Source organism: Chelonia mydas, chromosome 15 (assembly GCF_015237465.2).
Source record: "Chelonia mydas isolate rCheMyd1 chromosome 15, rCheMyd1.pri.v2, whole genome shotgun sequence".
Classification (NCBI taxonomy): Eukaryota; Metazoa; Chordata; order Testudines; family Cheloniidae; genus Chelonia; species Chelonia mydas.
The window spans coordinates 29,941,800-29,955,584 of NC_057856.1; the positions used below are offsets into that span (position 1 = coordinate 29,941,800).

Sequence of the window (13,785 nt, forward strand, 5' to 3'; positions counted from 1 at the left end):
CAACTTCTGTTAGTGCCAATCAGACACTGTTGAAAAATATTTCCCTTCAAGGTTAAGTTTGAATGCTTAATACATTTATATACACAAAAATGCAGTACCATGGAGATACTAGTTATTTTTCATTTATAATCCAAGTAACTCAAGTCTACTCAGGTATCAGTCTTACAGTATCTGGTGACACCTGCAAGCTGTTTTGTTCCAGCCCACAAACTGCAAGAAAGCAATACTTACCTTACTAAGGTCCTTGGCAGTAACACTGTCATCTTCTCGGCATGGCAAGCGATGAACAAATGCTAACATTTGATATTTAGCTCTAATGAATTCCGCTTTGTTGGGACTGTAAGAAGAAACCAAAGCAAAGGAGTTGCAAAATAAATGTTGGCTTTGTATAAATAAAATAATTAAAGCACATAGCATATTTCAATACAGAATGCCAATAGATTTGACAGAGTAAGGCACTAGGAAATATTTTCATCTGGTACACAATTCAATCCAGATTTTAATTCTCTACTGAAGGGTATTGTTATTGAAAGATGTGTCAATTTCACTACTAGCTCTCATTATTTTATCTCCCGCTCCCAGTGCAATTTTTTGATAAAAATGAAAATGTAATTTTCTTCAACAAAAAAAATTGTCTTTTTGGGAGGGGGCGGAGGGCTGGGGTTTGTAGAAATACTGAAAATACTTCAGTTTTCAGACAACAACCCTTAGAAATCTGGCAAAAATTGAGATTTTTGGTGAAAATTTCTGAACAACTCTAAAAGTAATAAAGTTATTTCACTATTTTCAGTTATCCTGGTTATAAGCTGAAGACCTGTCCTGAAATATTATGAAAACCCTCAACTTCTATTGATTTCACAGAAAGCTGCTGGTGCTCAGCACCTCTCAGGATCAACAACTTAAACAAATATACACAGTCAGATAAACTATGCTTTTAAAACTAATTAGCTGAGCTTCTGAAAGAAAATACTGATAAAGAAATGGATAAGATGACATCTGTGGCATGTAAGAGAAGATTAAAAAAAAAAATCAATACCCAACAATTGGGACCACACATGATACATTAATACTGTTGATGCACATGATGCAAGACAATGAAAAGATCTCTTCACTAAAGTTTTTGTTTCAAAGACTATGTTGAAATGAGTGATCTTCAAGGATACTTCAGAGAATATTTAACATCTCTGCTTGAGCACATATCAGGTGTTAAGTCAGTGAATAAATGAGATTGGGTTTTGTCAGATTTATTCACATCAGCAATACTCTTCAATGTCCTTGATAACACTTGATACAAGATCAGGTTTTTACTCATCTGTTGCTTCCTCTCTCACAACTAGTCAAAATAGGTACATTTTTACAAAGGGGCTCCTGAGGGGAGAGAGAATTTTATAAACACTCTACTTACTGCACTTTATCCTGTGGGTTAGCTTTGCGCCTTCCGCTCATAACAGACGCAGGGTCCAGCAAAGAATGTTCCCATATGGAATTAGCACCATTATTATACAGTGTTTCAACCATCTGAAACCCAAAATGTGTGCAACAGGCATTAAATATTTTACTACTACCTACACAGGCAGAGCTGCTCACAGATGATATTTCCCAAGTGGAGAGCATTTTTATGCTACTCCAGAAAGTTGCCAAGGAAAAGGAGCTTTTTGGACTTTTTTTATTAATATTAAAAGGCATCTGGTGTCAAACCTTATTTTGTTAAAAAGAGAGGATTAGGATGTTCTTTTGTCTACACTTTCCATTATAAATTTTGGATTGTACATGTCCCAAAGCCCAGTTAGCTTGCTGCAGCTCTTCTTGTTTTCAGTAAGAGCCTCCCCCTCAATTTGCGTTCAAGAAGAGATTCATCATGTATGTTTACCTATCCTATTCATTTTATTGTTGTATGGCACCTGGAATACCTTGGGATGGGCCTTAAAAATAAGTAGTTTCACAGATTATATTGCAAGCAGGGAAGGCAGCATTTATTGACCGGAAGGTAGACCACTAATGCTGCTTTAAATTGCATCAGTATAAGTAGATCCACAGCTTTACATCTGGGGACTGAAGACTTTATTCTCCCAAAGAGACCCAAACTCAGCCATGAAGGAGAGATGGGCAGAATTTCTGGGGAGATCAGTCAACCAGTTACATTCCATGAAACTGGCACATTATCCACTTGCCTTCCCCTTCCCAGGTTCTTTGTTTTGCTGTAGAAATACAGGTTAAGAGGCACCGGGCTGTCTCCTCAGACCTCCCTATTGTGTAGGAACTGAAAGCATGGGTGGCTTCTCCCCACTTTGGCTGGGCGTGATCTTTTTTAGGGTGTGCAGGTGAGACAAGTATGGCATGGTTTCTCCCCAGTTGCGGATCTTCAGCTGCCTGTCTCAAGAAGAGTGTTCTCTTCTGTACTTATGAAGTAGCACCAGAGCACAGAGCAGAGAGGTAGTTTGCATTTTGGGGTGGGGAAAAGGAGACAAATCAGATACATACAATCTAAACTTATTTGTAAAATAAAATAGAATTTGCCTGAATCTTAACCTAACCCTCACTTTTTTTTTTTTTTAAATTTCATACACATTTACATAGTGAAAGTGTTAGAATACAGATACGTTACAAAGTAACATCTCACTTTTTAAGTTATTCATCTAGAAGCCTTTGGTTTGTGGTTTTTGTTTTTTAGAAAAACACGGACAGGCTCACACAGAGCTAAATGAAAATGGTAACACACTTGCATGTTTACGTGCCCTAGATGGAATGTTGGATCTATTCATGACTGACCAGATTCCTGTACTGAGCAAGAATACTCCTTTAAGTTAACTAGGAGAAAGCCTTTGTTTTGGGAATAAATGTTCACAGGCACATATTTGTATACTCATCCGACAATCAGTGTTCATGCCAGTATATATACTGACCTAGAACTGCTACAATATGCAAAACGCAAAGAAATGGAAAATCATGCAATCTTTACTCATTGTTAACTGGCCTGCAGATGCCAGTTATTATTGCTACAAGTGCAGATGGTCCACAAACTCTCACCCCACAAACACTACTGCTTGCCCTGCACTTAAAAGTTCGGTCGACATAGCTACGTGGGTCAGGGTGCGAAAAGCTGAATGATGCAGCCATGCTAATGTAGCCCCCAGTGTAGACAAACCATGTCAACAGAAGAATACTTCTGTCAACATAGCTACTACTGTTCAGGAAGGTGGTGTTCCTACATCAGTGGAAAAATCTCTTCCACCAGTGTAGGCTACATCTACAATACTGGGGTATGCCAGCATAGCTGTGGTGATGCAGCTATGCTAGTAGAATCTCCATAGCATAGACATACCCTCAAGTAAATTTAAGCTTTGAAAGAGCAAAGCAACTTTTCAAGAAGGCTTTATTAAAATAGCTATCAAAGGATCTTTTAGGCTTCCCAAAACAGAGGACATGTGAGAAAGAAGAAATGAAAGCAGAATGGGCAGGTGCTTAGAATTCGATTCTCCTAAATAGCCACAGCAAGACCTCATCAGTAGCTCGGCGGGGCGGGGTTGTTACAACCTGACAACTTGGGTAGAAGTGGATTCACTGCAGTACTCCGGTTGGACAGACAGACAAAAGTTAACTCTCAAAACCAAGGGAATTTTAACTATATCTCAGGCTCTGAATTTGCCCTAAAAGTAAGTTTAAAATGTGGAGTTAACACTGACTTTAATAATCTATTACAGCAATGAAACAGAAACCAAGAAACCTATTTTAAAAAGAGCTTAATGAAGCAACCCTCCCCACCAGAAAGTTTAGTAATTAGAATTCTCTAAGAATTCTCCGATTCTCATCAGAAAGCAATCCTCAGCTTTTACCTGCAGCAACGTTGGAGGCCATGGTGTGTGTTTAAGATGCCTCACTTGGGAGATATGACGTCCTAGACTCCGATGAACACTACAGCATTCATCACAAATCAGAATTCCCCTGTTTACTGATGCCCAACAGGGGTCTGGAAAAGAGAAGCAAGTATATTTATTATGAGCAGCACCATCGGCCAGCGGTTAGGGCACAGGACTGGGAATCAGGTGTCACGAGTTCTATTCCTGGATCTACCACCACTTACTTGCTATATGAACTTGGGCAAGTCACAAACTCCCTGGGCCTCAAGATGCTGGGGGAAATATGGGTCCTGTGGTTAGATACTGGACTGGGACTCAGGAGATCTGGGTTCTGTTTCAAGTTCTGACACTGACTTGCTGTGGGATCTTGAGGAAAAAACCCCACTTACTCTGAGCTGTTTCCCATCTATAAAATGAAGACAATACTTCCCTTCCTCAATAGGAGTGTTATGAGGCTAGATTCATTACAGGTCATGAGGTGTTCAGATACTACAGTGAGGAGTGCCATAGAAAAGCCTATAATTATTAATGCGTCAGTTTTCCTGTCTGTAAAATAGGAATAATGATACATATCCCATCTTTGGGAAGGGCCTGGAAGTCTCTAAATGAAAAATACTATATAAACGATAAGTATTATTGTGTTATTGCTCAAAGTTTTAAGTCCTGCCTTGTTAGATCTGCAGTGTGTTCTTATTTAATATACAAATAAGAGGCACTATTTTTGTAAGACAAAAGAGCAAGATATAGTTATGTTCATTTCAACATAAAAAAAATCACATGCCACATTGACACAATTCCTTACAATGCTACTTCTACGCTAAGCCAGTAATCATCTAATGTTCTAGCACAGCATGTTATCATTAATAGTTCCCCATAGTAAGACTAAGTAAAAGACATCTAGGCAGGTCAATGAGATGTTCAGTGTTCTATGGAATGATTTTGACCATCATGAGAAGTCACAATGCCCTAGGGCAGGGGTCGGCAACCTATGGCACGCCGCTGGCCCCACCCACCCCGTTGCCGAACCCAGGCTGGAACCCCAGCAGGCAGCAGTGTGCCATTAAAAATCCTGCCCACCCCATCCCACTCTTCTCCGCCCCCCCCGCGGGGGCAGGGTGAAGAAGCTTGGTCCTGCCTGCCGGCTGCTGCTGCAGGCATGCTGGATTCCTGCCCCTCCTCCTCTCCCTCCCTGCCACCAATCAGCTGATAGCCCTTGCAAGGGAAGGGGTGCTGCTCCGGGGAAGAGGCAGAAAAGAGGTGGGGACAGGCTAGGGCCGTGGGGGTGGAATCGGGGCATATCCCCTCCAGCCCCCTGCCATGAGCCACTCTGGGCAGGGGGCGAGGAGCACCCCCACAACCCTAGCCCACACCCTGACTCTTGCACCCCCCACATTCCCACCCCCAACCTGAGTACCAAATGGGAGCTCCTGCACCCCCGCCCACCCATTCCCACCTGCACCCCTCACACCAAAATGGGAGCTGCCCAGGTAAGTGCTCCACACCCAAACCTCCTGCCCCAATCCTGAGCCCCCTCCCTCATTCTAGCTCCTGGCCAGACCCTGCACCCCAAGCCCCAGCCTGTTCCTTCACCCCCAGCCCTGTGCTCAGTGCACTCCCACCCTCAGCTCAGTGCAGAGAGAGAGAGAGGAAGAGAATGGGCTAGAACCAGGGAGAAGGTAGGTACCTACTCTATGTGGGCCGGCAGCCAGCTGAGAGGGGCCGGCAGGAGCCGGTGGATGGAATCCCAGACCGGCAGCAAGCTGAGTGGCAGCAGGCTGAGCCACTCAGCCCCCTGCTGGTCTGGGGTCCCGGCCACCAGCCCCGCTCAGCCCACTGCTGGCCTGGGGTTCTGGCTGCTGGCCCGGGGTTCTGGCTGCTGGCCCCTTGCCAGCCGGGATCCCAGCCGCAGGCCCCGCTCAGCCTGCTGCTGGCCTAGGTGAACAGAACCCCAGACTGGCAGCGGGCTGAGAGGGCCGGTGGTGTAAGATCAGCATTTTAATTTAATTTTAAATGAAGCTTCTTAAACATTTTGAAAACCTTGTTTACCTTACATACAATAATTTAGTTATATGATATATAGACTTACAGAGAGACCTTCTAAAAAACGTTTAAATGTATTACTGGCACATGAAACCTTAAATTAAAGTGAACAAATGAAGACTCGGCACACCACTTCTGAAAGGTTGCCGACCCCTGCCCTAGAGTATTATGCTGCCATTCTGGTACATGAGAAAAACCAGACAAAAGTATATCACCGCAATCTTTACCCACATACTAAAGGTACAGGTCACTTGATTTCTTCAGAGACCATACTGGAATACAGTACAGGAGTTTCAATAACCCATTTCCAAATCTATAACCCTTACTTCTGAAGTTGCAATTCCTATTTTATAACTTATTATTGGCTTATGGTAGTGCCCTACTAAGTGCCAGGCACTTTCAAGTCAAACAAGAAACAATGGGCCCTGGGCCCCTGCCCTGAAGGGCTCACAAACTAACAGACAAACACACAGAGGTTAGGGGGAAATGGGAAATACACACTTTCTTTTTTACTGAATGTACATGTCACTCTCCTGAAGTGGATTATGTATTTTATATAACATCTTTAGGATCACATGAAACAAGTTGCAATTTAGCCTGAGGTCAGAGATGCTGTTTCCTTTTAGTGGTAGCTCAACCAAGATAAGTTTAGTAAGACCAATACAGTTATTTACAGTTTAGCTAGTTTCACCACTAAAAATAAAGCTGTGTCAAGTTTTAAAGAAAGACTACACCCCAGGACATGTGCCAATGGGATTCTTCATTTACACCACTTTTTTTAGATTATGATGTTTAAACAAGGTGTTAGCAGCCGTGTTAGTCTGTATTCGCAAAAAGAAAAGGAGTACTTGTGGCACCTTAGAGACTAACCAATTTATTTGAGCATAAGCTTTCGTGAGCTACAGCTCACTTCATCAGATGCATCAAATAAATTGGTTAGTCTCTAAGATGCCACAAGTACTCCTTTTCTTTTTGTCTTAAGAGTAAATCCACCTGGTCAGGAACAAAACTCAAAAAGAAGGTAATTTGATGACCTATGTTATTTAGCTAAATTCATGATTTACAGGCTCATTCAATATAATTAGAACTAATTAACAAACTAAGCTTTTTGATGCCAGCATTCACTTCAACATAAATCAGCAAAAACTGCAATATATTTTTAAGTACTGAATATCTAAACAGACCATGTCAATTCATAATGTTTCTCCTCTCTTCAGATACATTAGAAGTTTCCAAAATTTAAAGGCCCCCTTTGTTTATTATGTTCACAAAGTTTGTTTCAGATAAAAAGCAAGATTCTTTTTTAATTTAAGCTTGGCTACTGTACTGCTATTTCCAAGGATTTTCAGACCCAAGTATTTAAGCCTCTGTTTCAGATAGTAAGAAGTTTCAAAAGACCAAAAGCCAGCAAGTGGACAACGAGAACACGGTCAGCTTTCAGAGAATTAATAATCTACCAACTATATAGAAAAAGTTTTTGCTCAATACAACAAGGGTTATAAAATGTAAACAGTTTAAAGAGAAAAGTAAATATGAGTAGGTAGATTCCTATAGCTATCCTTATCTGAACATCACTACAGCTTATATTGATAGAATATTTCATATGTGGACACTTCAAAGCGGTGTATACACTAAAGAAAATATACCCACTGCACCTTAGGCAGATGTTATAATATCTGTGTAACTGGAGAACATTTTTAACAGGGTACAGTTTACTGTACAAAGACCACGTACACTCTGCTTGCCGACTATAGTAACTATTCTTATTGCTGTTGCACGCAAAGGACACAATCAATTTCAGGCACTGTAAAAACACATGGCAGGAGACTATCCCTGCCCCAAAGAGCCTGCCATCTGATTTGAAACAAAATATTGCAAGCGGAAGTAACAAGAGGGAAGAGTACAAGAGTAATGATACTGAGAAGATAGTAGACTCGCTGAATAGTTCAGAGAGGGCATTCTATGCATGAGCAGCAGTGTGGACAAAAGCACGCAGAAGCTTGTGGCAGATGATGACAAATAGGCATTTAAGGTCTTGCGTCATTGGCAGAGTGTAGGGAGCGATGTGATAAGAACAGAGTTAAAATAAGATACAGTGGAAAACAGGAAAGTCAATGGAAGGATTCACAGGGGATTGACACAATCAAAGTGATGGGCCAAGATGATGTTCTTAGCTTAGACCACAGAGAAGGTGGACATAATCATTAAGCTATGAGATGCTAAGGGGCTAAATGAGAGTCATCAACATGGACTAAAGAAAAATGTTTGATTTTGTGAAGTGTTTGGGGAGGAAGCAGCAGAAGGACTTGGACAACGCCTGGATGTGTCAGGCAAGGAAGCGGGAGGCGTCAAAGAAGCCCCCCAGATTACAGGCCTGAGTGACAGGGAGGATAATGGGTTCTGACTGAGTGTGTGGGAGTGGAGGTGGAGAAGGAAAGGAAAGGGCTAAGGAGTTTCATTACAGTCAGAATTGCACTAGTTTAACTAAAGGTGCAGTTTAAAACAGATTTAGACAGACTGTGCAAAAAGCTGCGTGAACTCTGTTAATTCAGTTTAAACCTGCCTTACAGGAGGTCAGACTGGATCACAGTGAACCCTTCTGGCCTTATAAACTATCATCCTCATCAGACTTAGTTAAGCTCAGGTGGCTTGGAGGACAGTGATGTGAATGTGGGGTAGGAAATGGTGAGTTAAACTAAATGGATATAAACCAGGTTTAAAAATTGAATTAATTAGTGCAAAATCCTGTGCATACACTGTTTAACTGAATCATTTTTTAAACAGACAGAAAGTTAAACTGGTGAAACTGTATATAGACAATGCCTAGTTTTAGCCACAGTTAAGTTCACTGCTGGCAAGATGTTCAAGGAAGCCAGAGAGACAGGTCAAAATATGCTTTTGCAGGCTAAGTTGCAGGCTAGTTTGAACTAGTTGCAGGCTAAGTTTGAAAAGCTGATTTGTAAAATAATACAAAATAGGAAGTATAATGGCAAAGCACATATGAAATCACATTATGTCAAAGAAGAACAAAATACTTGCACTTTGCTATGGAATGCAAAGTATTATTATTTTAAGGCATTTAAGAAGCTAGAATTAACAATTAATTACATCAAGAGAAAGGCAGGCCAGGAAAAAAATAATCCTTCACTTTTTGTGTAAATTAACTGTGGTAGTAACTCCAATACATTCTGCAGTGGTGACAATTTACTCCAGAATGTTTAATACACTTAAGCAGCACAAATGAAGCTTTATAATAGAATCCTGGTGCACCTGATAGTTTAGCAGATGTGTGTGCGAGACATAAACCATTTGGTATCAGGTAGGGAAAAGCTGTGCACATTAATTCTGGAATCCTCATTCACATTGTTGAAAAATTCAGTACAGGTAAACCCCAAATCTGGTCACTCAAGACTCATTTCTGTATCTTAATGAAAATACAGATACTCCCTTTTTTTGTTTACTTTGTTTTTACACACAAAGCCCTAATTTTAGTAAGGCTGTTAACATCCAAGAGGCCAACGTGGCTCCACAGGGGTTCTTTAATAATCTGAAAATCAAAAAGGAATCCTACAAACAGTAAAAAGATGGACAAATTGCTAAGGAGGAGTACAAAAGAATGGCATAAGCATGTAGAGACAAAATCAGAAAGGCTGAGGCACAAAATGAGTTAGACTTTGCAAGGGACACGTCAAATAAAAAGCAGTAAGTGGTTCTTTAAATACATTAGGAGCATCAGAAAGACAAAGGAAAGTGTAGGTCCTCTATTTAGAGGGGAAGGAGAGCTTATAATTGATGACATCATGAAGGCAGAGGTGTTTAATACCTATTTTGCTTCAGTCTGCACTAAAAAGGTTAGGAGTACTTGTGGCACCCTAGAGACTAACCAATTTATTTGAGCATAAGCTTTCGCGAGCTTCATCGGATGAAGTGAGCTGTAGCTCACGAAAGCTTATGCTCAAATAAATTGGTTAGTCTCTAAGGTGCCACAAGTCCTCCTTTTCTTTTTGCGAATACAGACTAACACGGCTGTTACTCTGAAACTAAAAAGGTTAAGGGTGACCAGATACTTGCAACTTCAATTGCTCTTAATTTTTTTTTTTTTTTTTGGGGGGGGGGGAAGAGGAGAGGGTAAGTGAATAACTAGTTTATGTTTCTCTCAAGTCTGGGTGATGTATTGCCAGAACAACACTAACACTTTGCTCTTCTACCATACCATCCATCCATCCAACGACTTAAAACTCATTGCAAACCTTGATGAGTTAAGCCCATCCATACTCAAGAAGTAGAAAAGTATTATTATTCCCATTTCACAGGGGCACAGAGAGGGGAAGTGACACACACTGATCGAGCTAGCAGAACCCCCAGCTATGGATTTCTCCTTTTGTGATTTGGCCAGATGACCCTTGCCCACGCTAGAAACTGTTTAACCCCATTCTCAGTCCCCAGATGAGTTATCAGAAACCATTCTAGAAACCGCTTTTGTTTACGTTCGTCTATATCAACATTTACAGTGCTCAGAGGCCCCCCCACTGATTGTGCCCCACACTCCGTAAACGGGGAGACACGGCCCTTGCCCACCGTGCACCACAGGCATCCCACAAGCCCACGTCCCCAGCAGAAGACACGCACCGGACCAGCCGCGACCACGCCGGGCAGCCCCTGTCAGGCGCGGCCGGGCCCGGCAGCGGGCTCCCGCCGGGGGCCCCGAGCCCGGCTCGTGGCGGGGAGGGGGCCAGGGCGCCGCGGAGCTCAGCGCCGACCCATGGCCCCGGGGGGCGGAGGCCGGGGGCGCCCAGGCTCCGGCCCCGGGCAGGGCGCGGGCTGCTCGGCTCCGGCGCGGCAGCTGTCACTTGCCGGAGCGCGCACGGCTCAGCTCCGCCGCCACTTCTGCCCCGCGCTTCCTGTTGGCGCCGCGCAGCCAGGGCGGCTTTTCCGCTCGCACCCCGGGGGCGCCCGGCGCCAGGGCTGCCCCGGGGGGGCCCCGCCGGCCACGCAGCCCCCCCCCCGCCGGGGGCTCGGCCGAGCTGCAGCGCGGGGGTCCCCAGAGCCGCCGGGCGGGCGAACGCGGGCCCCGGGGCAGGGCTGGGCCAGGACGCCGGGCTCCCTTGGGGAAGGCCCCGCAGCGAGAGTCCCAAGGGGGCCCGGGCTCCCCGGGGCCGCCCGCGCCCCTCAGCGCCTACCCGGGGCGCTGCAGTCCGCGCAGACCTCGCTGCTCCTCAGCCGCTTCGACATGTCGGCGCGGGCGGCGGCCGCCTGCCTGCCTCAGCCTCGGGCGGGGGCCGCTTCTTCCTGCCGCTCGAACGGGTCCCACTCCGGCGCCCCCGCCAGCCAGCAGGGGGCCGCACCGGGCCTGCGCCGCGCCGCTGCTACGCCCCCAGCGCCATTCTCCAAGCCCGGCGGCAGACTGTCACGTGACAGGGAGGCCGCCGAGGCGGCGGCCGCCATCTTAGTTGCTGGCACGGACCGGGCTGTAGCGGGCTTGGAGACCATTTTAGCTCCTGGCAGAACCAGGCCCAACCCCAGAACCCGACGAGCCGTCCCATGTCTACTGGGAAAACCTTTTGTAGTGATAAACACCCATTTTTTTCACGGTTTGTGTGTATAAAAACATCTGCTGTATTTTCCACAGTATGCATCTGATGAAGTGAGCTGTAGCTCACAAAAGCTTATGCTCAAATAAATTGGTTAGTCTCTAAGGTGCCACAAGGCCTCCTTTTCTTTTTGCGAATACAGACTAACATGGCTGTTACTCTGAAACACGTCTACTGTAACACTGGAGATACAAATTATAACCCATGCATCCGTGACGCCCAAGGAAGCTGTGTGTGCTCTTAGGGCAGCATCTGACCATGCGTGGGGGCAAATCCCACAGGCTCCTTATCACCAGAGCATAGGGGCACCACAATTGCAGTCAGGAAGGGTGTGGGTGTCTGAGACCAGACTGGTCAGTGGAAAAGGCTGACTCAAGGCCAAGCTGGTCCCTCTAACCTTTTTCCCTCTCCAAGATGCCCTGTCTACCTCCATAAACAGGAGCACAGGGTAAAGAGGGAAGAGATCAAAGTAGGAAGGTTCTACTATATAAACTTGCCTTTGTCTGTACAGCAGTGCCAAGCCCAACTGTTCAAATATTATGTTAGACCCCCAAAATAATGAGATGCAAAAAAATAGCAATGAACTTTAGATTCTGCCTTCTGGTTTTCAAGCTGTTAGGGCTCACTTGGCTCACAATTTCAAGCTTTCCTCCCTAACCATGAGGGCTAAAAACTAACTTGTTATTAAAATGACAGCTGCAATTCTCATGTATTCAGTTGTCTCCAAGAGCTGGGCCTTAAAATAAAAAAAAATAAAATTGCAAAACTTACCATAAAACTGTAAGTGTTAACAATGCTGCCATTTTCAGCTTGAGGGTCAATTGTCTGATCATTTGTAACCACTAGGTAGAGAGAAGAGTAGAGGATCCACCCTCTTGCTGTAGCAGAGCAGCCAGTTAATAGGGGGCTGGAATGGGGTGGGGGAGGCCTGCTTGCAAATGCACAAATCTGCACAACTGACCATATGGTATGTATTAGCTGTCTCATCCTATGGCATCTATCTAACTCCCTACCTACCTATCACCCAATCTATAGATATTTACTAACCTACCCATCAGTCTATCTCCGTACTTGCCTATTTATCTAGCTGTCTCCAGACTGTGCACCCAAGTATCCAGCCAATTCTCTATTGCCCTCTTACTTATACAGCACCTAACAGGAAAGTATCTGAGGGCCATGAAGGGCACCCTCACTCTTCTCTGAAGCAACAAGGCACTGGCCAGTGATGGAGACACAATACCACAGCCAATGGTCTGAACCACGGCTGCACAGGGCCGGCCCGCTGCCCTCTTCCAAGATGGCAACCTGAGACGGACGGGTAGAAAGGAAGTTGCTGTCACCCATGGTTTGGGTCAGCAGATGGGAGCGCATTGCTGCCCTCACCAAAGATGGCGGCCGAGAAGAGCAGGATTGGAGGGAGGCTCACATTGCCCTAACCCAAGATGGCGGCCGGGGAGTCAGGGCGTGATACTACCCTCAGCCAAAACGGCGACCTCGGCCGCACGGAAGTACTAGGAAGGGTCGCTCCCGCCCACTTGGTCGCGGAGCCTTCAGGCGAAACCAATGTCCTGATGGGGCGGGGGCGGTTCTCCCACTTCCGCGTATTTTCCCCCGCCGGGGAATGGGCGAGCCTGAGGGATGGAAGGGGCCATCTGCCTGCTAGAAAGGGGGCGATAAGGGGTGACGTTCCCATCCCCTGGGCTCGCTAGCGGGGCAAGGGGGCTGGCTCCGGAGCGGGTTGTGGGAGCCGGGAGCCTCCCCTATTCCGGCAGCCCAGTGGTTCGTTCCGGCCGCTGCCCTGGCTGGTGGGAAACGTTCTGGGGAGAGAAGGACGGCGAGGGGCTGGGGTCAGGCGAGGGGAAAGGTCAGCGGTAGGGTGAGAGGTCAGGGGAGGGGGAGAGATTGTAGGGGAGCGGGGCCCAGAGGGCGAGGGGGCTGGGGGCCTGGTGGGGGGGGCAGAGGGGGCTGGTGGTTGGGAGCCTGGTGGGGGGCAGAGAGCGAGGGGGCTGGGAGGCCTGTTGGGGGGAGCAGAGGGGGCTGGGGGCCTGTTGGGGGGAGCAGAGGGGGCTGGTGATTGGGAGCCTGTTGGGGGGCAGAGAGCGAGGGGGCTGGGGGCCTGTTGGGGGGGCAGAGGGGGCTGGTGGTTGGGAGCCTGTTGGGGGGCAGAGAGTGAGGGGGCTGGGGGCCTGTTGGGGGGAGCAGAGGGGGCTGGGGGCCTGTTGGGGGGAGCAGAGGGGGCTGGTGATTGGGAGCCTGTTGGGGGGCAGAGAGCGAGGGGGCTGGGGGCCTGTTGGGGG

The 13,785-nt window shown here is 46.2% G+C and overlaps 1 protein-coding gene across 19 annotated transcripts in view; it reads right to left on the reverse strand.

Annotated features, from left to right (window-relative positions):
• Positions 1–11,356, reverse strand: part of GIT2 (GIT ArfGAP 2) — a 51,864-nt gene extending 40,508 nt beyond the window's left edge. For 4 of the 19 annotated variants that reach the window (XM_037878808.2, XM_037878807.2, XM_037878802.2 and 1 more), the window contains exons 1-4: positions 11,078–11,288; positions 3,834–3,967; positions 1,406–1,518; positions 232–337 (exon numbers count right to left, since the gene is read on the reverse strand). In XM_037878808.2, coding sequence (XP_037734736.1) covers positions 232–337; positions 1,406–1,518; positions 3,834–3,967; positions 11,078–11,129 — 405 coding nt within the window. In that variant the 5' untranslated portion in view covers positions 11,130–11,288. Of the gene's footprint in view, positions 1–231; positions 338–1,405; positions 1,519–3,833; positions 3,968–11,077 lie in introns of all 19 variants that reach the window. The other 15 variants (XM_043529558.1, XM_043529557.1, XM_043529559.1 and 12 more) reach the window with 10 other exon arrangements.
• Between the last annotated feature and the right edge of the window lie 2,429 nt (positions 11,357–13,785).